This window comes from Sinocyclocheilus anshuiensis, unplaced genomic scaffold (genome assembly GCF_001515605.1).
Source record: "Sinocyclocheilus anshuiensis isolate Anshui unplaced genomic scaffold, SAMN03320099.WGS_v1.1 scaffold379, whole genome shotgun sequence".
Lineage (NCBI taxonomy): Eukaryota > Metazoa > Chordata > Actinopteri > Cypriniformes > Cyprinidae > Sinocyclocheilus > Sinocyclocheilus anshuiensis.
The window spans coordinates 725,712-744,897 of NW_015552574.1; the positions used below are offsets into that span (position 1 = coordinate 725,712).

At 36.9% G+C, this 19,186-nt stretch overlaps 1 protein-coding gene across 1 annotated transcript; it reads left to right on the top strand.

Moving 5' to 3' along the window:
- Positions 1–495: 495 nt before the first annotated feature.
- On the top strand, positions 496–15,201 carry LOC107665174 (carcinoembryonic antigen-related cell adhesion molecule 5-like). The gene is made up of 10 exons (XM_016455954.1): positions 496–596; positions 829–882; positions 1,318–1,602; positions 2,243–2,524; positions 3,827–4,093; positions 7,371–7,649; positions 8,314–8,568; positions 9,630–9,750; positions 13,384–13,429; positions 14,554–15,201. Exons 1-9 carry the CDS (start codon positions 548–550, stop codon positions 13,400–13,402), a joined length of 1,611 nt encoding a protein of 536 aa, XP_016311440.1. The 5' UTR covers positions 496–547; the 3' UTR covers positions 13,403–13,429; positions 14,554–15,201.
- Positions 15,202–19,186: the final 3,985 nt, after the last annotated feature.

Below are 19,186 nucleotides of genomic sequence, written 5' to 3' on the forward strand. Positions count from 1 at the left end.
CCTCCTATCGAAGCATCGAATCTTCGACTATTCCATGGTCACCCCTAATCACTAGAGACATTGCTGCCGAACACGTTGAGAGACGCACAGACTCACAGAGGTAATCTCTCTCTCTCTCTCTCTCTCTTTGTATTATTCATGTTTTATTTTTATGTGCATATATTGCAGTGTTAATACAACAGCCTGATCTTGTGCCTACTTTACTTTTGTATTTAATGCTTATTTAGTAATTAAAAAAAAAAAAGTTATTATTTATACTGACAGTTTGTTTATGTTCTCTGATTAAGTATTCTATGCAAATATGCAACATGCTGTGTGCTTTTTATATGGTAAGAAACAAAATGCAAATGACAAATGAAGTCTAGGGGGCAATGTTTCCCCTTAATGAAGAACGGTAAATGATGACATCGGAAGAGTACAGGTTGAACGGGGCGGGTTTTCAGATAAACTGGTTGGGGTGTGTCGCGTTAACTTTCTCAAGTTCTTACAGAGAAGTCACACCGTCTCGCATTCCTGTCTGTCGCTCCAGGGACTCACATCTCTCCATATGGATTTCTGTAACTTTAGGCTGCCTTTGCTCATTTTGGCCGCTCTTGGTAAGTTAAAAACAAAAAATGAAAGACAAAAATGTCACTTAGCACATGTAGTCTTTTTTATTTTAAAAGGTCAAAAACCTAAATTTGGTATCTAAAAATCATTGAAAGCTTTTAAACAGTAGCCTAGATCATGACATGATGTGTAATTTAGTTTAATTTCTAATTGAAATAGTTTAATTTCTATGCGCAAGTTCATCTTAAGTGTCCTGACTGAAAATCATTCCTCTTATAGGATGCTGTTCCGAGGGCAGCCCGCTTCTCAACGCCAAAACGAACGGCGTTATCGGTGAGTCGATGTATGGTTTATCCATGGTTCGGTGTGTTTTTGTTTTCTATTATTTGTTCATTTTAAAAATGTATGGAAATCTTGAAAAAAAAGGAAGTGTTGTCAATAATTTGGTAGTTTAGAAGTTTGCCACAATATATTATTTATTTTAATTATTATTACTTAAAAAATGTCTGCCAAATCGAATTCAGTGTGGCATAACTAAGCCATTTTGTTGCCACGTGACAAGAAAACCTGTTGTGTGTGTACTGGCATGTATTCAAGGTGCAAGGACAGTATTTGAGTATAATTTCAGTTGATGGTTGCACCACCATTTATTAATTAAATCAAAATATTCATTAAAATGTATGAAGTTATTCATAAAATATTAGATACATTTCTAAGAACTTAGCAGGGGTGTTTTAATCTCGATTTCTCCTTACCTTATTGAACCAGGTAAAAATGTGACCTTCAAGACAACAATCACCTCAACACAGGATTTTCTAACCGTAACATGGAATTTCAACAAAGATCCAGTAATTGCACCGATAATTACAAGTGTCATATTAATGAACACCGTTAACATTGATGAGAAATACGCCAGCAGAATCGTCTACAATAACACGACGTGTGAGCTTCAGCTCGGGCCGCTGGTGAAGGAGGATGAAGGGGAATATATTCTCAATATAGTCACTACCAAAGGACAGCAACTGTCCGGACAGATTGATCTTGCGGTTCTTGGTAAGTATTGACTATCCAGTGCAATCTTCAGGTATACTGTATCGTTACAGACTAGAAACCATGTTGGTGAAGGTCTTAAGATGAATGAAAGGTTGAAGGTTCAAGTCCTGCACAAATTTGTTAAAAGTATTAGTTGGATACAAAAAGTAAACTTTATAGCAGTTCTTGTGTTGCACTGAATCACAAAAACAGTTAATTTCACAGCTGAACAGTGGGTTAATTTCAGGTAATATGCAATTTGCATTTGGTTTTAGAGAACGATGAATGATATGATTGAATCTACCCAAATGGATAATAGTGATGACTCATTCTGTGACTTGCTTTAAACGTATTGCAATATGATTCATTTGAAAGACATTCATCCATTGACTGGAAATCAAGCATTTACAGAGATTTTAGATCGGTCTAGGAGGCTTTCTTGATGTAAGATGTACAGTATGTTGTCAAATCTCAGGGTTGGTTATCCAGAGGTTGTTGGTTGGATCGCCCAAAAAGCAAGTCATGACCTGTCACAATTATGGCCTTCAGCAAGGCACTTAACCTTAGGTTTCTCTTAGGTTTCGTTCCCTGGGAAAGTTAAAGTAACAGCAAAGATGTTTCTGAATGAACCCAATCCATGGTTTTCTTCTCTTTTCTCCAGAACCTGTAACTGACGTCAAGATTTCGTCCAATCTACCTGAAGCTGTAGAGTTCAACAGCACTGTGGTTCTTTCCTGCTCTGCCAAAGGCTCCTTTACTTACAAGTGGCTGAACGGTTCAGTCCCTTTGGTGGTGGATGGCACACATATGAAACTAAATGCAGTCGGCGATGAGCTAACTATCGCTGAAGTTCGTCGTACAGATCTGCGAGGACCCATCCTCTGCATTGCAGAAAATGCACTGGAGTCAGGGAGAAGCGCTCCCTTCAATCTCACTGTGAGCTGTACGTACCTGATCACACCCACACAGGCTTAGTCTAAGACAAATACACAAATGCCTTAAAGGAACAGTTCAGCCAAAAAGTTGTCATTGATTACTCATGCTTATGTTGTTCCAAGCCCATATGATGTAACCTTTTTCGTTTAGGCAATACTTTCTATGGAGTGACAGTTCATAGTGACCATGTCTTTCAAGCTAGAGATAGGTCTAGAGAAAAAAGCACCATGAGGGGTGCATACAACATCTGCACTATATTACAAACAGTTTAAAGCCATTCAATGGCTTTGTGTGAGGAACAGTCACCATTTACGTTGTTTTTAACTGAAAGTCTTCCCTTTTGTGCCTAGAAAATGTTATTGTCCAGAGTGTCATTTGTAGTAGCATGAATACAATGTACTCTTTTGTTGGTGTGAATATGGGCTAAATGTAAGATTTAGCATAGAGGAATAATATCAATTAAAAGTGACTTAAATTTCAGTCTGGTCCTCAGCTATCATCTGAATTCAGTAGTTTATTGGTGCCTTTTTCATGATTTTACAACAAAGTTTGTGATTCACATAATTTCACACAATTGTTTGCATACAAGTGCTCGCAGTAAAGTTGCAAATTTACCACAGCAGCACTGGTGTTAGCGGAGATAAGTTGAGATTGTCTCGTTTTTACTATCTGCACTCTTTGTCTTTGCAGATGGTGTGCACTAGAAAGCACACATGACAGCAGAGATCAGAAGAGACTTTCTAGTTCAGGCAGGTTCTGCTGCAGGTGCAGGAAAAAATGCAGGCTGAGCTTAGATAAAATAGGGTTGTGAATGAGCCTGTGAACAGCAGGATGACCGTTTTAAAATAGAGTTTGTGCATGTGTGCATTTACAGATCGAATCTTTTTGAAGTGCATGGTGTGGTCATAAAGTAAATGCATTGCAGCAGAATCTCTTGAGTCTTAGACTATCAGTGCTTTCTAAAAACATTGTTTTGAGTTGCAATGAGATTCATTGGCCTGAATTTGAACTATAACCACATCCAGATACTCAAAATACATCCTCTTCATTTATAGATATCATTTACAATATCTTGTTAAAATGGAGTATGTGAAATGGTGTAACATGGCACAACGTTTGATGTTTTTCTTCTAGTAAAAACTTGTATTCTTGTATTTCTTGTTAAGCCTTTGTTGTCAAAGACTAGAATTGTATTTCCTAAAAAAAAGGATTGGGATAAATTTTGCAAAAATCCATAAAACATAGCTGCATTGCAAGCACTTTAATAAACCTTTGCCTGATATCGTCTCTTTCTCCCATGTCTGTCTAGATGGTCCAGAGAAAGTCGTCATGACACAAACTCCAACAGATTCATTCCTCAAGAAAGGTTCTAACTTAACCCTCGCATGCTCAGCCCAGTCTGACCCTCCCGCTCAGCTCCAGTGGATGTTTAGTGGGGAGGAGATGCCTCAGAAGACCACAGCCATTACCCTCACCAATGTAGAGGAAAAACACAGTGGGAACTATAGCTGTGTGGCCTACAATGCAAAGACCAACCGCTACGTTTCCTCGCAGGTTGCTGTGGTGTCTGTTCTGGGTAAGTCAGAAACCTAAAGTCATGTACAGATGCTTTGAATACAAACGGAAGTTTCATCAATTGTGCATTGTTTCTCTAGTACTACTATTACAGCAGTCTGAGTAAATGCAAATAAATAGCCTACAGTCCACTAAAGAATTGGTTCTTCCAATAAGAAAGCTATGATGTTCTTGCGTATTTTGTATTTGAATATGCTTATTTGTATATGGATATTCTTATTTTAGAAAAGCCTATTGAGAGGCCCTTAAGTTACCACCATTGTTTTTAAGAGTGCAAGTAAAGACATCCGTTTAAATCTTTTGATTAGCAGTGGAGCAGTACAGAGATAGACACGCTTTACCATGGTGACTTCATTGCCAAGAAGTGAGATGAGGATTAAAAAATTTAAGTACTCTGGAAGAGGAACAAGTATATTTGCCTTGAAAAGAATGGAAACGAAACTGAAATGAGATTTGAGATCTCTGTTAAATGTTGAAGGGTTAGTTTACCTAGAAATGGTAATTCGAAGTCATTATTTACTCATGTTATCCCAGTCTCGCATGACTTTCTTCCCTGGAACACAAAAGGTGAATTGCTGCTGGTTGCACTTCTCCATTGCAATTACAACGAGTGGGAACTGAGGCTTTCAAACTTCAAAAAGGACACAAAGACAGCATAAAAATAAGACTCATGCACTACATTTCATTCATATATCTTCCGAAATCCTACGATAACTTTAAGTGAGGAACAGATGGAAATTTAAGCTGAGACTCACAAAAAAATCTTGACATTTCTAACAGCTCTTCTTAGTGTGTTTAATGGTCCTTTTCCAATTTATTAATTGATCTGATTCACAAACCCAGTTTAAATGATGTTTCTCACAAAGCAATTGTATGGCTTCAGAAGATTTAGAATATAGTGTATAAGTCATGTGAACTGCTTTTATTATATTTTGAAGATACATTTTCATTATTTGAAAAGGTAGAAATCTTCAGGCCCCCATTCATTGTAATTGCATGTAAAAAAAAAAAAAAATCAGCTGGTACTGTACCTCTTCAGAATTTGTCCTTTGTTACACTGAAAAAAAGAAAGTCATACAAGGTTGGAATGACATTATGACAGAATTGTCATTTGTGGGTGAACTATACTTTTTTTATATTACCTAGCAACAGCTGTTTGTCTATTTGTTATTATTCAAAATGGCTACCTGGCTTACAAATGCTTTTAAAAGATGAACCTGTTCGTCTGCTTTGCTCTGAGGTCTGCCTCGGCTCATGTTAGCGGGTAGAAGATTCAGGAATGTTCTGCTTTCTTTGATTGAGGGTACATGGCTTCTGAACCTGTGGTCTCAGGCTCTGTGGCTTTTGTAAAGAACAGTGCCTTCCCCTGAGGTGTTTCCACGTGTGTGAAACCCGCACACTAAAGAAAGCAGAATACAAACTGTCTGACGTCACATACAGTTTGGGCAGGTACCGCTTGGCTAAGGTTTCACTCACAGAATACCGGAGTGATCTGTCAGTGCATGGGTTGATCTTAAAGTTCTAACTGTAATGCGTTTTTTTGTGCCGTTGATTTTGTATCAATTTTAATGTAAACTATTCATGCAAAACAGATTTAACGAGATCAAATATGAAAAACGCTTTTTGGTTACGAATGCATTTCTCAAATTCATTTTTTCTAGATGATTTAAGAGAGTTAATTTGCAGCTGTTTGATATGCGTCTTACCCGAAACTAAAAACACAAGCAGTGAGGAGGAAGACAAAATGTGATGAAGGAGGAGTTGCAGGTATTTGGTGAATGCAATGAGTCTGAATCAGACTGGTACATTCCACAGTAATGATGTCTGAACAAACAAGGCGATGGTCAAAAGTAAATGCTGTTATTAGAGATTTTGTTGAGAAAACCCCTTGAGAGATTATTTCACGCGGCCAGATTGTAAGGTGACCATAGGTCTTGTTTTTTTGCACACACGTCCTGGCCGGGATTTCTAAATTGCCTAAAATGTCTGTGTCCTTTTTTTTATCCTTTTATTGTTACTGACGTGCTCTCCACAGTGCTCATACATTATGTGCGCATATTTGCAATGTTCTCTGTAGATCCCGCCTTCTCGCAGGCCACGATTGGTCGATTTTGTAGAATGCTTGCATGCTATTGGTCAAACTACTTTACAGTCATTAACTTCAGCAGGTCTGAAAACAATGGCAAAGCAAAGGTAATGTAGAAATCCTGGCCAGGATTGTCTTTGCGCCTTTTTTTTAAGCAAGACTCACCCACTTAGACAGAAAGCCACCATCTAAACGAAATTTAAAATGACCAATCCCAGTTGTGTGCCGTTTATAGTACTATTCAAAAGTTCATGGTCAGTATGTTTTTTTTTTCCTCTCTTTTGAAAGAAATTGATACTTTTATTCAGCGTGGATTAATTAAATTGATCAAAAGTGACAGTAAAAGATTTCTATTTCAAACCAATGCTGTTCTTTTGATTTTTCTATTCATCAAAGGTTTCCCACAAAAATATTAAGCAGAACATCTGTTTTTATAAAAACAATATGAAGTGTTTCTTGAGTAACAGACCAGCATATGTGACCCTGGACCACAAAACCAGTCTTAAGTCGCTTGGGTATATTATAGCCAAAAAAACATTGTATGGGTCAAAATTATCGATTTTTCTTTTATGCCAAAAATCATTAGGATATTAAGTAAAGATCATGTTCCATGAATATATTTTGTAAATTTCCTACCGTAAATATATAAAAACTTAATTTTTGATTAGTAATATGCATTGCTAAGGACTTCATTTGGACAACTTTAAAGGCGATTTTCTCAGTATTTAGATTTTTTTGCACCCTCAGATTCCAGATTTTCAAATAGTTGTATCTCGGCCAAATATTGTTTGTTTCATAACAAACCATACATCAATGGAAAGCTTATTTATTCAGCTTTCAGATGATGTATAAATCTCAATTTCAAAAAATTGACCCTTATGACTGGTTTTGTGGTCCAGGGTCACATATTAGAATGATTTCTGAAGGATCATGTGACGCTGGAGACTAGCGTAATGATGCTGAAAATTCAGCTTTGCATCACAGGAATTAATTACATTTTAAAACATTCAAAAAGCACACAGTTATTTTAATTTATAATAATATATCTCAGTATTACTCTTTTGCTGTATTTTTAGTCAAATAAATGCAGCCTTGGTGAACTTTTGAACTCTTTTTTTTCACCTTGTAATGAGGGTCCATATTCTGAAAGCACCACTTATTACTTGCCTCCTCTTCTGTTGTGTTCTGCTAGAGGCCTTATCTGGAACAAATATCTCCAGCTCCTCATCACTTCTCATCGCTGGCAACAGCACGGTCAACATCACCTGCTCGGCAGCTGCTGGTAAAGCCGAAAGCATGGAATGGCTAAAGGACAGCAAACCTGTGACTTCTAGTGACCGTATAATTCTCTCAGCTGACAAGAAAACTCTGACCATCGTTAAAGTTGTCAAAGAGGATGCTGGCAACTACAAGTGCCAGCTGAAGAACAAAGTCAACAAAGACGAAAGCACCTATGTGATGGTGATCAACTGTAAGTTTCCAAGAGAGGAGAGATTCATTGAAATACTGTTTATGTGAGATGCTCTTCACCGTGAATGCTCATACATCTATTCTTATACAAACTGTTGCATTGAATTGAATACAGCAATCAACTTAAGAAAGGGTTTTACGTAACAATAATTAACATCCACTGTGACCCAACCAAACGTGATGTTAAAACTACAAGTTTAAAACTTACATTTAATGTCCATATAATTTTTTGACTTTTGTACTAAACAAGGTATTTAATTTTATATGAAATAAATGTAATTTTATTTACATTTTAGATAATAATTTTTACAAGATTTACAACTCCATTAAGATTGAGCATTGTGTCACTGAAATTCTCATTGATCAGAAATCCACCTGTTTTATCCATTGCTGAAAATTAAGCATGTTCTGATTGGCTAAGACTTTGTCACTTTGGGCAGCATTTCACTTTGGAGGACAGAGACATATGTCATGTCTGCTTAGAACACGGTGATTCATGCATCACTTCTCTTTTGTTGTCTTGTCTAAACATTAGACTAAACATTATCTTGTTTGCAAATGGTGGTGGTTTCCTTTCTGCTTGTATTGTTTCCGACTGTTTGTTTGCATTACTCTGATGTAAATGTAACCTTCCTAACTGAGCCAATCTCTCTGACGTCCCTCAGATGGTCCAGAAAGTGTGAATGTTAAAGGGAAGAATGTGGTGAAGTTTGAAGAACCTGCAGAATTAAAATGCCTTGCAGACTCTTTTCCTCCCAGTATATTTTCATGGAAGCTCAATGGTACAGCAATGAACGACAGCCGGGCAGACATTATTATTGACAAGGCCAGAGTCACGGACAGTGGCACGTACACCTGCGAGGCATTCAACCCTATCACAGGAATGACGAAAAGAACGACACACACACTCGCAGTCACAGGTAAACGTGGCAGTCCAAGAATTCATTCCCATTCTCAGCTCACAAAACGTAAAATCCACATCTTGGCATTTTAAGAGTATCGGTATAGGTATTATCGGTATATAATTTTTGTAATTCAAATACTGATATATTGGCAAGACTTATTAGTTAAATAATAAGTTAATATTTATGTTTCAAGTTAATTTACATCCTATTATATTATAATAATTTAATTATATGAGATTATAAATTGTTAATATAATATTATTACATATTGCATTTATTATTTTAATATTATATAAGTAGTATTTATCTAGTGTTTAGCGATTATGGCATTATTGGCATAGGCCACTAAGTGTGCCTACTGATTAATCTCAATTTTGAGTGGTAATTCATATCCAAATTTAGACCGATATATGTCAGCCAAACCGATTAATCGGCCAATATTTGTCCAATTTGAGAATAGTGGCTTATAGTGTGCCAGATCAACAGAATTATTCGTGCAAAAATCTATGATTATTTCAATGACAAAATGAACTGTTTTATTTAGAGTGAATATTAAGTAAAATGTTTATTTAATATCAATAATCATAATAATTATTAATAATAATATTTTTTAATGATATTAAAAATAATAATTTATGTAAATGTAAATTATTATTTTTATTAGAAATAATAATTTGTAAATGTAAATGATTATTTTGAAATACTTTACAGTTCATAAGGTATTATAATTATATTTATTTATTGATTTGTTTAATTCTTTTAATTTGGTTAAAATAATAATAATAATAATAATGATAATAATAAAAACTGCAATTAGTTTCCCCAATTTGTTTGGCCTGTTTTCTTAAAATAATGCACACACAATTTCATGGGGTGGTAAAAATGATTTATGGCCAGCGAATTTTCTCAAGTCACCGGCCACTGGCAGATGTTGCAGAATGATAGTTTTAGGCCCTGTTTATGTGTTTAGATACAGTATTTGATTTTCATTTGTTGTGTGTGTGTATGTGTATGTGTATGTGTATGTGTATGTGTATGTTTGGTCTATAATAATCTAAACACCTTCTGTTTTGCAGAGGTTGGTGCGGTAGACGAGGGCCTGTCTGGTGGAGCCATTGCTGGGATTGTAATTGGCGTGCTTGTGGCCGTGATCATCATCGCTTGTATTATAAAGCGCAAGAAAAAGTCAAGCACAGAGTGAGTCTAAAATTCATTCTTCTACCCTCCCGTCACATTCATGAATCCAGTGCATATAAATGTAGGTTTGATTTGAAATGATTTTCACCATTAAGCCTCAAACGCTGTCAGTGATATGATGCATTCTGCCACTTCATGATTCCATTCCAGTCACACTGATTTGCCAAAGGGGCAGTTTAAAATGAAATGAAGTGATTATTGTTCTTTCGTAACTCCAGTCTTTTATAGCTAGTGGTGTTAGTGTGATGATACAGTGCTAATCATGTGGAAATATTGTTCAGTTATGTCTGTGGTATTTAACTCAGAATTGTTAAGCACTTTTAATTGATAATGTAATCGCACTTATTCATAAGTATAATTCGAACGTTTGGGGTGGGTAAGATTTTTCTCTTATGTTCATCAAAGCTGCATTTATTTAAGAAAAATACAGTAAAAACAGTAATATTGTAAAAATATTATTTTAGTTTAAAATAACTGTTTTCTATTTGAATATATTTAAAAATGTAATTTATTCCTGTGACTCAAAGCTGAATTTTCAGCATCATTACTCTAGTCTTCACATGATCCTACAGAAATCGGTCTAATATGCTGCACTAAACTGTAGTATGGGCTGTTAATGGAATAGTTAACATGAAACTGAAAAATCGGTCATTATTTACTCAGTCACATGTTGTTCCAAAATCTGTTTCAAACCCAAACAGGAAAAAAACTAAAAGTAGTTGACTTGTATGACTCGCATATTCCATATCTGAAAGTTCTGATATCTTTGATCTTTTGTGTTCCACAACAGCGTATTCGGAATGTTTGGAATAACATCGAGCTAAATAATGACAGAATTTTCATTTTTTGGTTTACTGTTGCTCTATGGATGTTTTATTGCCTTGTTGCTCTAAAATCAATGGTTGTCTCTTCTCTTCCCTTCTTCAAATGTTTTACCGCCAAGTATTCCATGAGGTCTGTTTGCCAAGCCTTCCACACCCAATCCTTCTACGCTTGACTCTGAAAGCAGACAGCAGCTTACAATTCTATCTTGTGCTGAGATGATAAAGAAACTAGAGGACAATGTTTTTTAAATTTAATCTAGAAAAAGTTTGACATTGATTTTAGCAGACAGATGATAGTACATGGAAAAATCTGTCTTGTTTAGACAAACTTCTAATCACTACAAGAAGAGCTTCCTATCATACTGATAATTTCATAGAAAGCTTGTGTTCCTACCTAAATGGATTAAATAGCAGCCAATGGAAAGGACAGGAAATACTGGAAATGCAAAACTAAGCTTTGAGGGATATCATATGCAAATGCAACTGATTAGTCTAACAGAGAGATGTTTATTTGATAAGAACTAGCACGACTCGCAGAAATACAAACACACACACACACACACACTGCGTGCAAAACCACCCAGGTGTAGGTAGTACATTGCATTTCTTTGACTAGCACGACTCGCAGAAATACAAACACACACACACACACACACACACACTGCGTGCAAAACCACCCAGGTGTAGGTAGTACATTGCATTTCTTTGTCAATTTTTAGATGCGTTTCAATTTCTGAAATGCAAAGTTTGTGTAAAGATGTAAAGAGTTTTACTACCAAAATGTATCGGATCTTTAACTGGAAGTTGCAATTCGAGTTTTTCATCTGTGGCAAATGCATCCTGGGAGGGAGTGAAGGCCAACTCCCCTTCATTTGTTTTCTGATGTCTCTCATAGATAACGTACAACCTTAGTGCATTTTCTCTTAGACCACCTGTGGATTGCATGTTTTTGTCAACAGATATATATATATATATATATATATGTATGTACTTATAAGTACTTACTACTTACTTACTGCCCGTAACGCCCAAGGCGCATAGGGCAGCAACGAAGTCTTTCCACTTTTGTCTATCATGGGCAAGAAGGTCTATCCTGCCCCAGTTGTAATTGCTATTTTAATAAGTATATAAACATAAATATTTGTGAAGAACATCTCTTCTTTTTCTCTTTTCTCACCATTAATTTGAGATTGACTATCTGTCAGTCTCTTTGATTGACTTTTCTATTCAGGTGAATAAAAATGACATAATTACCTACATTTACCTGCTATATAATTATCTTTTCACACACTCTGCGTGAAAAACCACCCAGGTGTAGGTAGTACATTGCATTTCTTTGTCAATTTTTAGATGCGTTTCAATTTCTGAAATGCAAAGTTTGTGTAAAGATGTAAAGAGTTTTACTACCAAAATGTATCGGATCTTTAACTGGAAGTTGCAATTCGAGTTTTTCATCTGTGGCAAATGCATCCTGGGAGGGAGTGAAGGCCAACTCCCCTTCATTTGTTTTCTGATGTCTCTCATAGATAACGTACAACCTTAGTGCATTTTCTCTTAGACCACCTGTGGATTGCATGTTTTTGTCAACAGATATATATATATATATATATATATGTATGTACTTATAAGTACTTACTACTTACTTACTGCCCGTAACGCCCAAGGCGCATAGGGCAGCAACGAAGTCTTTCCACTTTTGTCTATCATGGGCAAGAAGGTCTATCCTGCCCCAGTTGTAATTGCTATTTTAATAAGTATATAAACATAAATATTTGTGAAGAACATCTCTTCTTTTTCTCTTTTCTCACCATTAATTTGAGATTGACTATCTGTCAGTCTCTTTGATTGACTTTTCTATTCAGGTGAATAAAAATGACATAATTACCTACATTTACCTGCTATATAATTATCTTTTAATCCGAATCTCTCGTGTATCTCGATGAAGGAATCAGAAGTACAATTAAACGGAGATCATTGAGGAATATCGTTGGAATGTCAGTCATGTCCACACAAGTCTCACTGTCTTACCCTTGTGAGCATTTCTGCAGCAGTTTCAGTCTTGCACAACTGTCGGTCTTGTTGCTTGCTTTTCGCTCTGTTATCTGTCGTGCATTGTCAATAAAGTCTCACTAACGCTATGAGGGCTTGACCTATTTATCATAGCATGAATTGTTCAGATATGTTTTTTTGAATAGAAATTTATTTTGCAAGAATATATTGTTCACTCTGTAATTACATTACCAGAAGAACATAACATGTGTAATTTGTTTGTAATGAACAGGTTTTTAATGCTTGTGCAACATCATATGCAAGTGAATAACATTGGCTGTGTTCCAAAACATTGTGAACCACCTACCTAGACACCTAGGCATCATGTGTGCACCACCCCAAACTTGTGCTTTCTTCGAAGTTACCTTATTTCATTTGAAGTCATACTTTGCTGAGAATGCAATGCCAGAATGAAGTTCATTGAAAACATGAAAAAAAAATCTTACCAACCCAAATGGTAGTGCAGTTATATCTCATTGAATACTGAATTGAATCAATAAAAATAGCTAAAGCTAATTAAAATAGACTTTTACCCAAAGTTTGTGTGTGTTATGTATCCTTATGCTATAAGAGTAAGTGGAGTTTTCAGTCACTGGTGAGGTTTTATTTGAGTTATGCCAAGTCATTGTTTCTGTGTTTACCTATAGTGACTACACCCCATTCTTTCATAACCTAGTGGTTTATTTCATTCATTTATTCCTCCATATATGCAATATTATAATCTGTCCATGATGTAATTACTTCCTCCTTTTTTCTTTAGCATTCCATCTCCATATTAAATCGAGATGTGGCGGTGAAGTGACCCGGTAAGTGCATAGCATCTTTTGTTTCGCTAATAGACTAACATCATTTATGTAGCTTCATTTGTTATGCTAGCTCTTTAGGCTGTTGATTTTCCTGCATGATACTTCCGGGCTTTCAAAAGGCTTCCTTATCGTATATCAGTATCGGTTTTGATTAAAGGGGTCCTATTATGCTCTTTTACAAAGTCTTGATTTTGTTTTGGAGGTGTACTAGAACAGGCTCTCAGACTAGGTTGTTCGAAAAACACATTATTTTTCACATATTTTACATTATTACAACACCTCTCTCCCCAGTCTGGCATGAACGGCTCGAATAGTTCCTGTATCAAATGAAGGCCCGCCTTCTGAAATACGAAATGTGCTGTGATTGGTTAGCTGGGCCAGTGTGTGTTGTGATTGGCAGCACTCGGCGCCTGGTCGCCCTTACCATAGCCGCCTGCGAGCTTCAGTGTAAATATTGTGTCAAAATCAAATCAATTTGAGCGCCATTTAAGCGCCGATTGTAACCACTCTTAAGTTCATCTTCCTTGGGAAAGCTAGCGTGTCTCCGACATAGTGATAACACTCGTTGCCTTCAACGTGCAGCTCAACCAGGTCTCGTCCCATTCGTCGATATTTGTGATATCACAAATCCCAGAAAATATGCGTTGTAGTCCAAACGAGTCGTTCGTTGTAGTTTTTGAAAAGTGATTTCTGTTAAATAAAATGTCTCCTTTTGAAGTGGACTTTGAGCTTTGTAACTTTGCAGATCTTTTTTATGCTCAAACAGCAACATTACAGACTAACTAAAGTTGAAAAAGTGAAAAAGCATAATAGGACCCCTTTATAAGTGCCTGACTTCGCTCTGTAAACTCTCGCAAAGATATGCTTAAAAGAAAGAAGGGATATGCTTCGATCTGAAGGACTAACAAAGGAGTGGCTCTGCTGTCGCAAGAAAAATAGTTTTCATGTCTGTTCATTGGGTGTGGGAAGCTTTCTGCTATAGAAGCCTGTTTTACTCTTGCCGTTGTGTTATTTTAATGGCAAATGGGGAATATTTGTGCCGGCATCGATGTGCTGAAAGTATTGTCAGTCTTCACTCACAAATCCATTACATGGGTCACCAGATATGTACATCTCTTCCTCAGAGCATATCTTCAAGACCAACCCTTCAGCCATTTATCAGTCTTTTTATCTACAAAAGCCTTCTATCAAGGCAACTGGAAAAACTGCCCTCACAAGTGACTTAATACTGAAGGTTTGGCCCTTTCAGGAGCTCAACGTGTTTGTAAATGTCCATTGTTTTTCTGTTATACCCTGTGCAAACGTACCCCAATCTTAAGGACACGATAGAGGTCGACGGCGAGACCGTTTACCCTTATCTACATCTCTTCCTTCGCTTGGCTGAACTGGACAGCTTCCTTTGTTCCTCAAGAAACATGATCCAGCCTCCATCACCCTCTCAATCTTTCTCCTGATCCTAAACCGACAGCTCGGCTTGACGTCACGGAGGTCCGTTTGAAAGAGCTCTGTTTTGGGTAACCAAATCCACCCTGAAATGCACTGAGGGGTGACGAGACCGTCGCGTGTTTGAGATCTCAACGCACCCACAAGGCACTGAAACATCGAGATTTGAAGACCTGTTCAACATGCTCGGAAGTCCCAAGGCAATGAAGATATGCAGGGCCGACTTGACCTGAAGCCGAAGGCTCTGTTGAGCTGTCGATGGAAGGTCATTCGTGGCAAAGCGTGCCTTGGAGATTAAAAGATTCTTACACCTTTGCCAGGTTTTGCTACATTTTTTTTAACCTCTCATCTCTTCCCATGTCTCTTAGTGAGCCGTACACATTGTATTTTAAGAATAAGGCAAGATCCAACATGCTTGAACTCGGGAAGCGGGAAAAAAAATGCATTTTTGCGGACAATGACATACCACAGTTTTGCAGCGAAATTGCTAGTCTGTCCTTGGGCGTCCCCGCAACGATTCGTCCTGCTGTAATCAGGATTCCAATGGATTTCTAAAACAGGCCTGTTTTCAAAATCACCTTGAATTGACACAAGCATATCTGAAGTTTAAAACGGAAAAGTGTTTGTATTAATACACTGATTTAAGATTATTATTGCGTTCCAGTATGTGAGAAAAATGTTTTTTCTTCTTCTTATCAACAGATGCCTGATATTGATTCTTTCCTTCATCGTTTAGTTTTTCTCTTCGACCAAGACATTGATCTTGTAGTGATCTGTTTGATGTTGCTCAGATCTCTCTAGATAGAGATGTATCTGTGTAGATATGTATAGCTTGTCTTTTTTTTGTTTGTTTGTATACAGGGGCGGAGCAGCCATTATTCCTGGTATTTCCCCTTCATTTTTAGAGACTTCTAAGTTAATCCCTGAAAGAACAAAGTCACAATTACCTTTTTTTTTTTATTTGCTGACAGAAACAAGTCATACTCCCATTTTAGTAAGATTTCTTAGAAGTCTTCAGAAATAAATGTCTGAAATTTACTGTTTTTGTCACATTTTGTGCTCTTAGAAAAAAGGTAAAGAGAGAGATCTCATCTGTATAAACATATATGAATAGTGAGTATATGTTTGGACAAAAATCTGTGTAGTGCAGGATGAATCATCAATATTTTTGGTCCATTATGAAAGACTGTAAATGTTAAATGTGTATAGTATATGTGTATAACCGTTTTTAATTTCATGGGCTTTACAGCGTTTACCATCATAATGTTGTATGCAGTTCTTTTTTTCCTATTGAAGACAGTTCTTTATGGACGTTAATATCACTATTCTTGGGCTGGTGTGAAGGAGCTGTGTTGAACTGCACAGGTCTCCTTTCATATGTGACCAGTTGAGCGGGTTCATTGGCCTTTAGTCAACAGAAAGATCCTTAAAGCCGAGGTGTACTTAATACCTTCACTGTGGGAGACTCGACTTGAATGTGTGCACCCATTGAATAAATGTAAATGTCAAAAAAGAAACAAATGTGTGTTTAGTCAGTGTCACGACGGCCCGTTGTGAATTGCGAGTGCCACGCCTGCCGTTCTGTTGAGGCTTTTGGTGTTTCTCCAGCACTCCCTGACTGATGCACTGAATGTGTGCTCTAAACCAAAGTATGCATGACTGCTTTCCCACTGGCCATAAAGCACAATTTATCATCTCCTCAGAAATATAATCCAATGCGGCACAGGCCTGAATGAGTATGTTTGTACAGTATGTTGCTTGAACAGGTTTCTTTTTTTATTCTGGATAGTGAGAAATATACTATGGTAACCACAGTTTAGGCTAAAATATTATAGATAAATAACTACACAAACTGTGGTGTTTGCCATAAAAACGTCATTAAAAATCAGCAAAAACAAAAAAATATATATATAATTTAAAAATGTTCTAAGTTGTAAGCAAAACAAAGATTATTAGTATGTTTGACAAGAAAATATTAATTTTACTTTAAAGTCCCCATAGAAATCAAAATTAAAGTTTTTTGGGTGTTAGTATCAATATGTTAGTCTTAAGGTTATCTATAAGGCAGTGTGCTCCAAAACAGTGACAAAATTCGCAGTTAGAAGATATAAACATTCAAAGCTTGCAGTTCGTCACTTCCGCCAAAACGGCGCAACGATTTTTCTGACGTCACATCGTACTTCAGCTTCTCATCAAACTTTCTGTCCAATCAAATGCTCTCTAGAATCCGACCGAAGTGCCCGCCCCCTACACTATAAAATAGACGCTGAAGCCGCGGCTGAAATCGGTCACTTGTCCACAGAATTAGTATTTTCTGTACAGTGAATGGCACGTAGTGCACTATATAGGGGACAGGGAACAATTCAAACAGTGTAAATATGCTTTCCATTGAGGAAAAAAAGAAGTCTGGTTTGGCGCTGTGTCACGCGCACACACACTCTGCTCCGGTCCAGAGACACGATAGCACGGAGCGGATCACATGCACGAGTCGGCGCAGACCACAAAATGTATCGGAGCTATTTGAATTCTTCACAGAATGCTATATTTTATAGCAATATGGATGAGACTGTGGCTGGCATACCCTGTCAAATGCGGCTTTACGGAGCTCAATGGCTCTGAACGGCTCTAGCCCAAGCTGTGATATAAACGAACGCTATTGGCTATTTTAAAAAGGGGCGGGGCTGCTTGATATGTCCCGCCCTGTCTTCCTGTTTCAGTTAAAATGACGTCAACACATAGAGTAACGCTGCGTGTTTCTAAGCATTTCAGGGGACCTTTAAGGTTTAATGTTTATTTAAAGCTGCAGTCCGTAACTTTTGGCGCTCTAGCGGTTAATAAACAGAACTGTGTGCGTCTTGCGGAAGAACATTGTAGCCGGAGCTACTTCTCTCTGTTTATGTCTATGGCAAATCACGCAGGTATGTGTTACTCCGCAGCGGTATCTACCCGAACCAGTCTAAATAGTCCGAATATAAACACTTATTATAGGTGTACCGTAGTGATTCAGGACAAGCCAAAAACACTGTTTGGAAAATGGATTCATGGTGTACTCGCTTATTATATAAATGTTGTAAATTTTGAACACAAAGTTACGGACTGCAGCTTTAACGTGTTACTTGCCCTTTCTTTGTAATTATTTGTGAAATTCACTAGCACTCATAAGTGATAATTGATTCAAAGTAAATCACTGCAAAAATAAGTGTAGAAATAATTTTCACTCAGAAATTGCTAGTAAATTTTACTCTAATTACTTGTGAAATTTCTGAGTGAAAATTTCTCTTAAAAAAAAGTCAGTTGAAAAAGTGGTGTAGAGACAATTTTCACTCAGATTTCACAAGTAATTGCAAAGAAACGGCAAGTAACACATTAAAATGTGAAAACTTTTGAAGTAGAAAGACTGAAACAGTATTTTCTTGTTACACATACTCCAATAAGCTTTGTTTTATTTTTAACTTAAAAAAAAAAAAAGTGACTATACCAAACTCTTTTTTTCTTTTCTTCTTTTTTTTTTTAACCATGGTAAATGTTTGTCATGGGTGAAATAACACCATTTTTTTTCACATAATACTAAAATAAATAATACAATGCACAATAATATAGTAATTAAATTAATTATAATACATATAAATAATACAATAAGATTAATGGAGTACATTTTACAAGAAAATACTATTTCAGTATTTCTACTTCTAAAGGCCAATTCACACTGCACCGACAAACGCCGACAAATGCCAACAGACACGTTGGCCGCTGGATTTAGAATTTTATGAAAAATAATTGTCATGTTCACACTGCCCCAACAGACACCAACAGACTTCAAGTCAGGGAGAGTTAACTAGGGGGAAAATGGATGATCTTGTAACAACAATCAAAATGATACTGTTATTAATGTCTTTGGTAATATTGTAAGGCAGTTTTATTATAATAATAATATATTGTCAAATAAATTTCCGTTGTGAAATTTCCCAAGCGCTGTAGCGATCGATCTGATAGCATTCCCCCTCGCGTTGCGGATGGTATACTCGGCCACACCCACCGCATAAAGCTCTGGCCTCTCCTCCCAAACATCCAAAAACTGTTCCTCTTTCTGGTTTGTCCAGAAACGTGCCATTTTTAAAGTTATTTTCCTAAGCGCGCCCAGCACCTACTTGCAGTCTTGCCTCATTGTCATGGCAACGGTTCGTGGCCAGGTCAGATTACGTCAGAGTTTGTTGTCGTTTGTTGGAAAATCATATCACACTGCTCAGACATTCCACGACCCAACAAACGCCGATTAAACATGTTCAGTCGGGTTAAAACCAACTCCGACCAACG

Bases quoted from the DNA above. Each gene is read 5' to 3' on its own strand.
- LOC107665174 (XM_016455954.1), top strand. From the start codon at position 548: ATGGATTTCTGTAACTTTAGGCTGCCTTTGCTCATTTTGGCCGCTCTT. The intron at 597-828 runs GTAAGTTAAAAA...TTCCTCTTATAG, and splicing joins GCTCATTTTGGCCGCTCTTG to GATGCTGTTCCGAGGGCAGC. The intron at 2,525-3,826 runs GTACGTACCTGA...ATGTCTGTCTAG, and splicing joins CTTCAATCTCACTGTGAGCT to ATGGTCCAGAGAAAGTCGTC.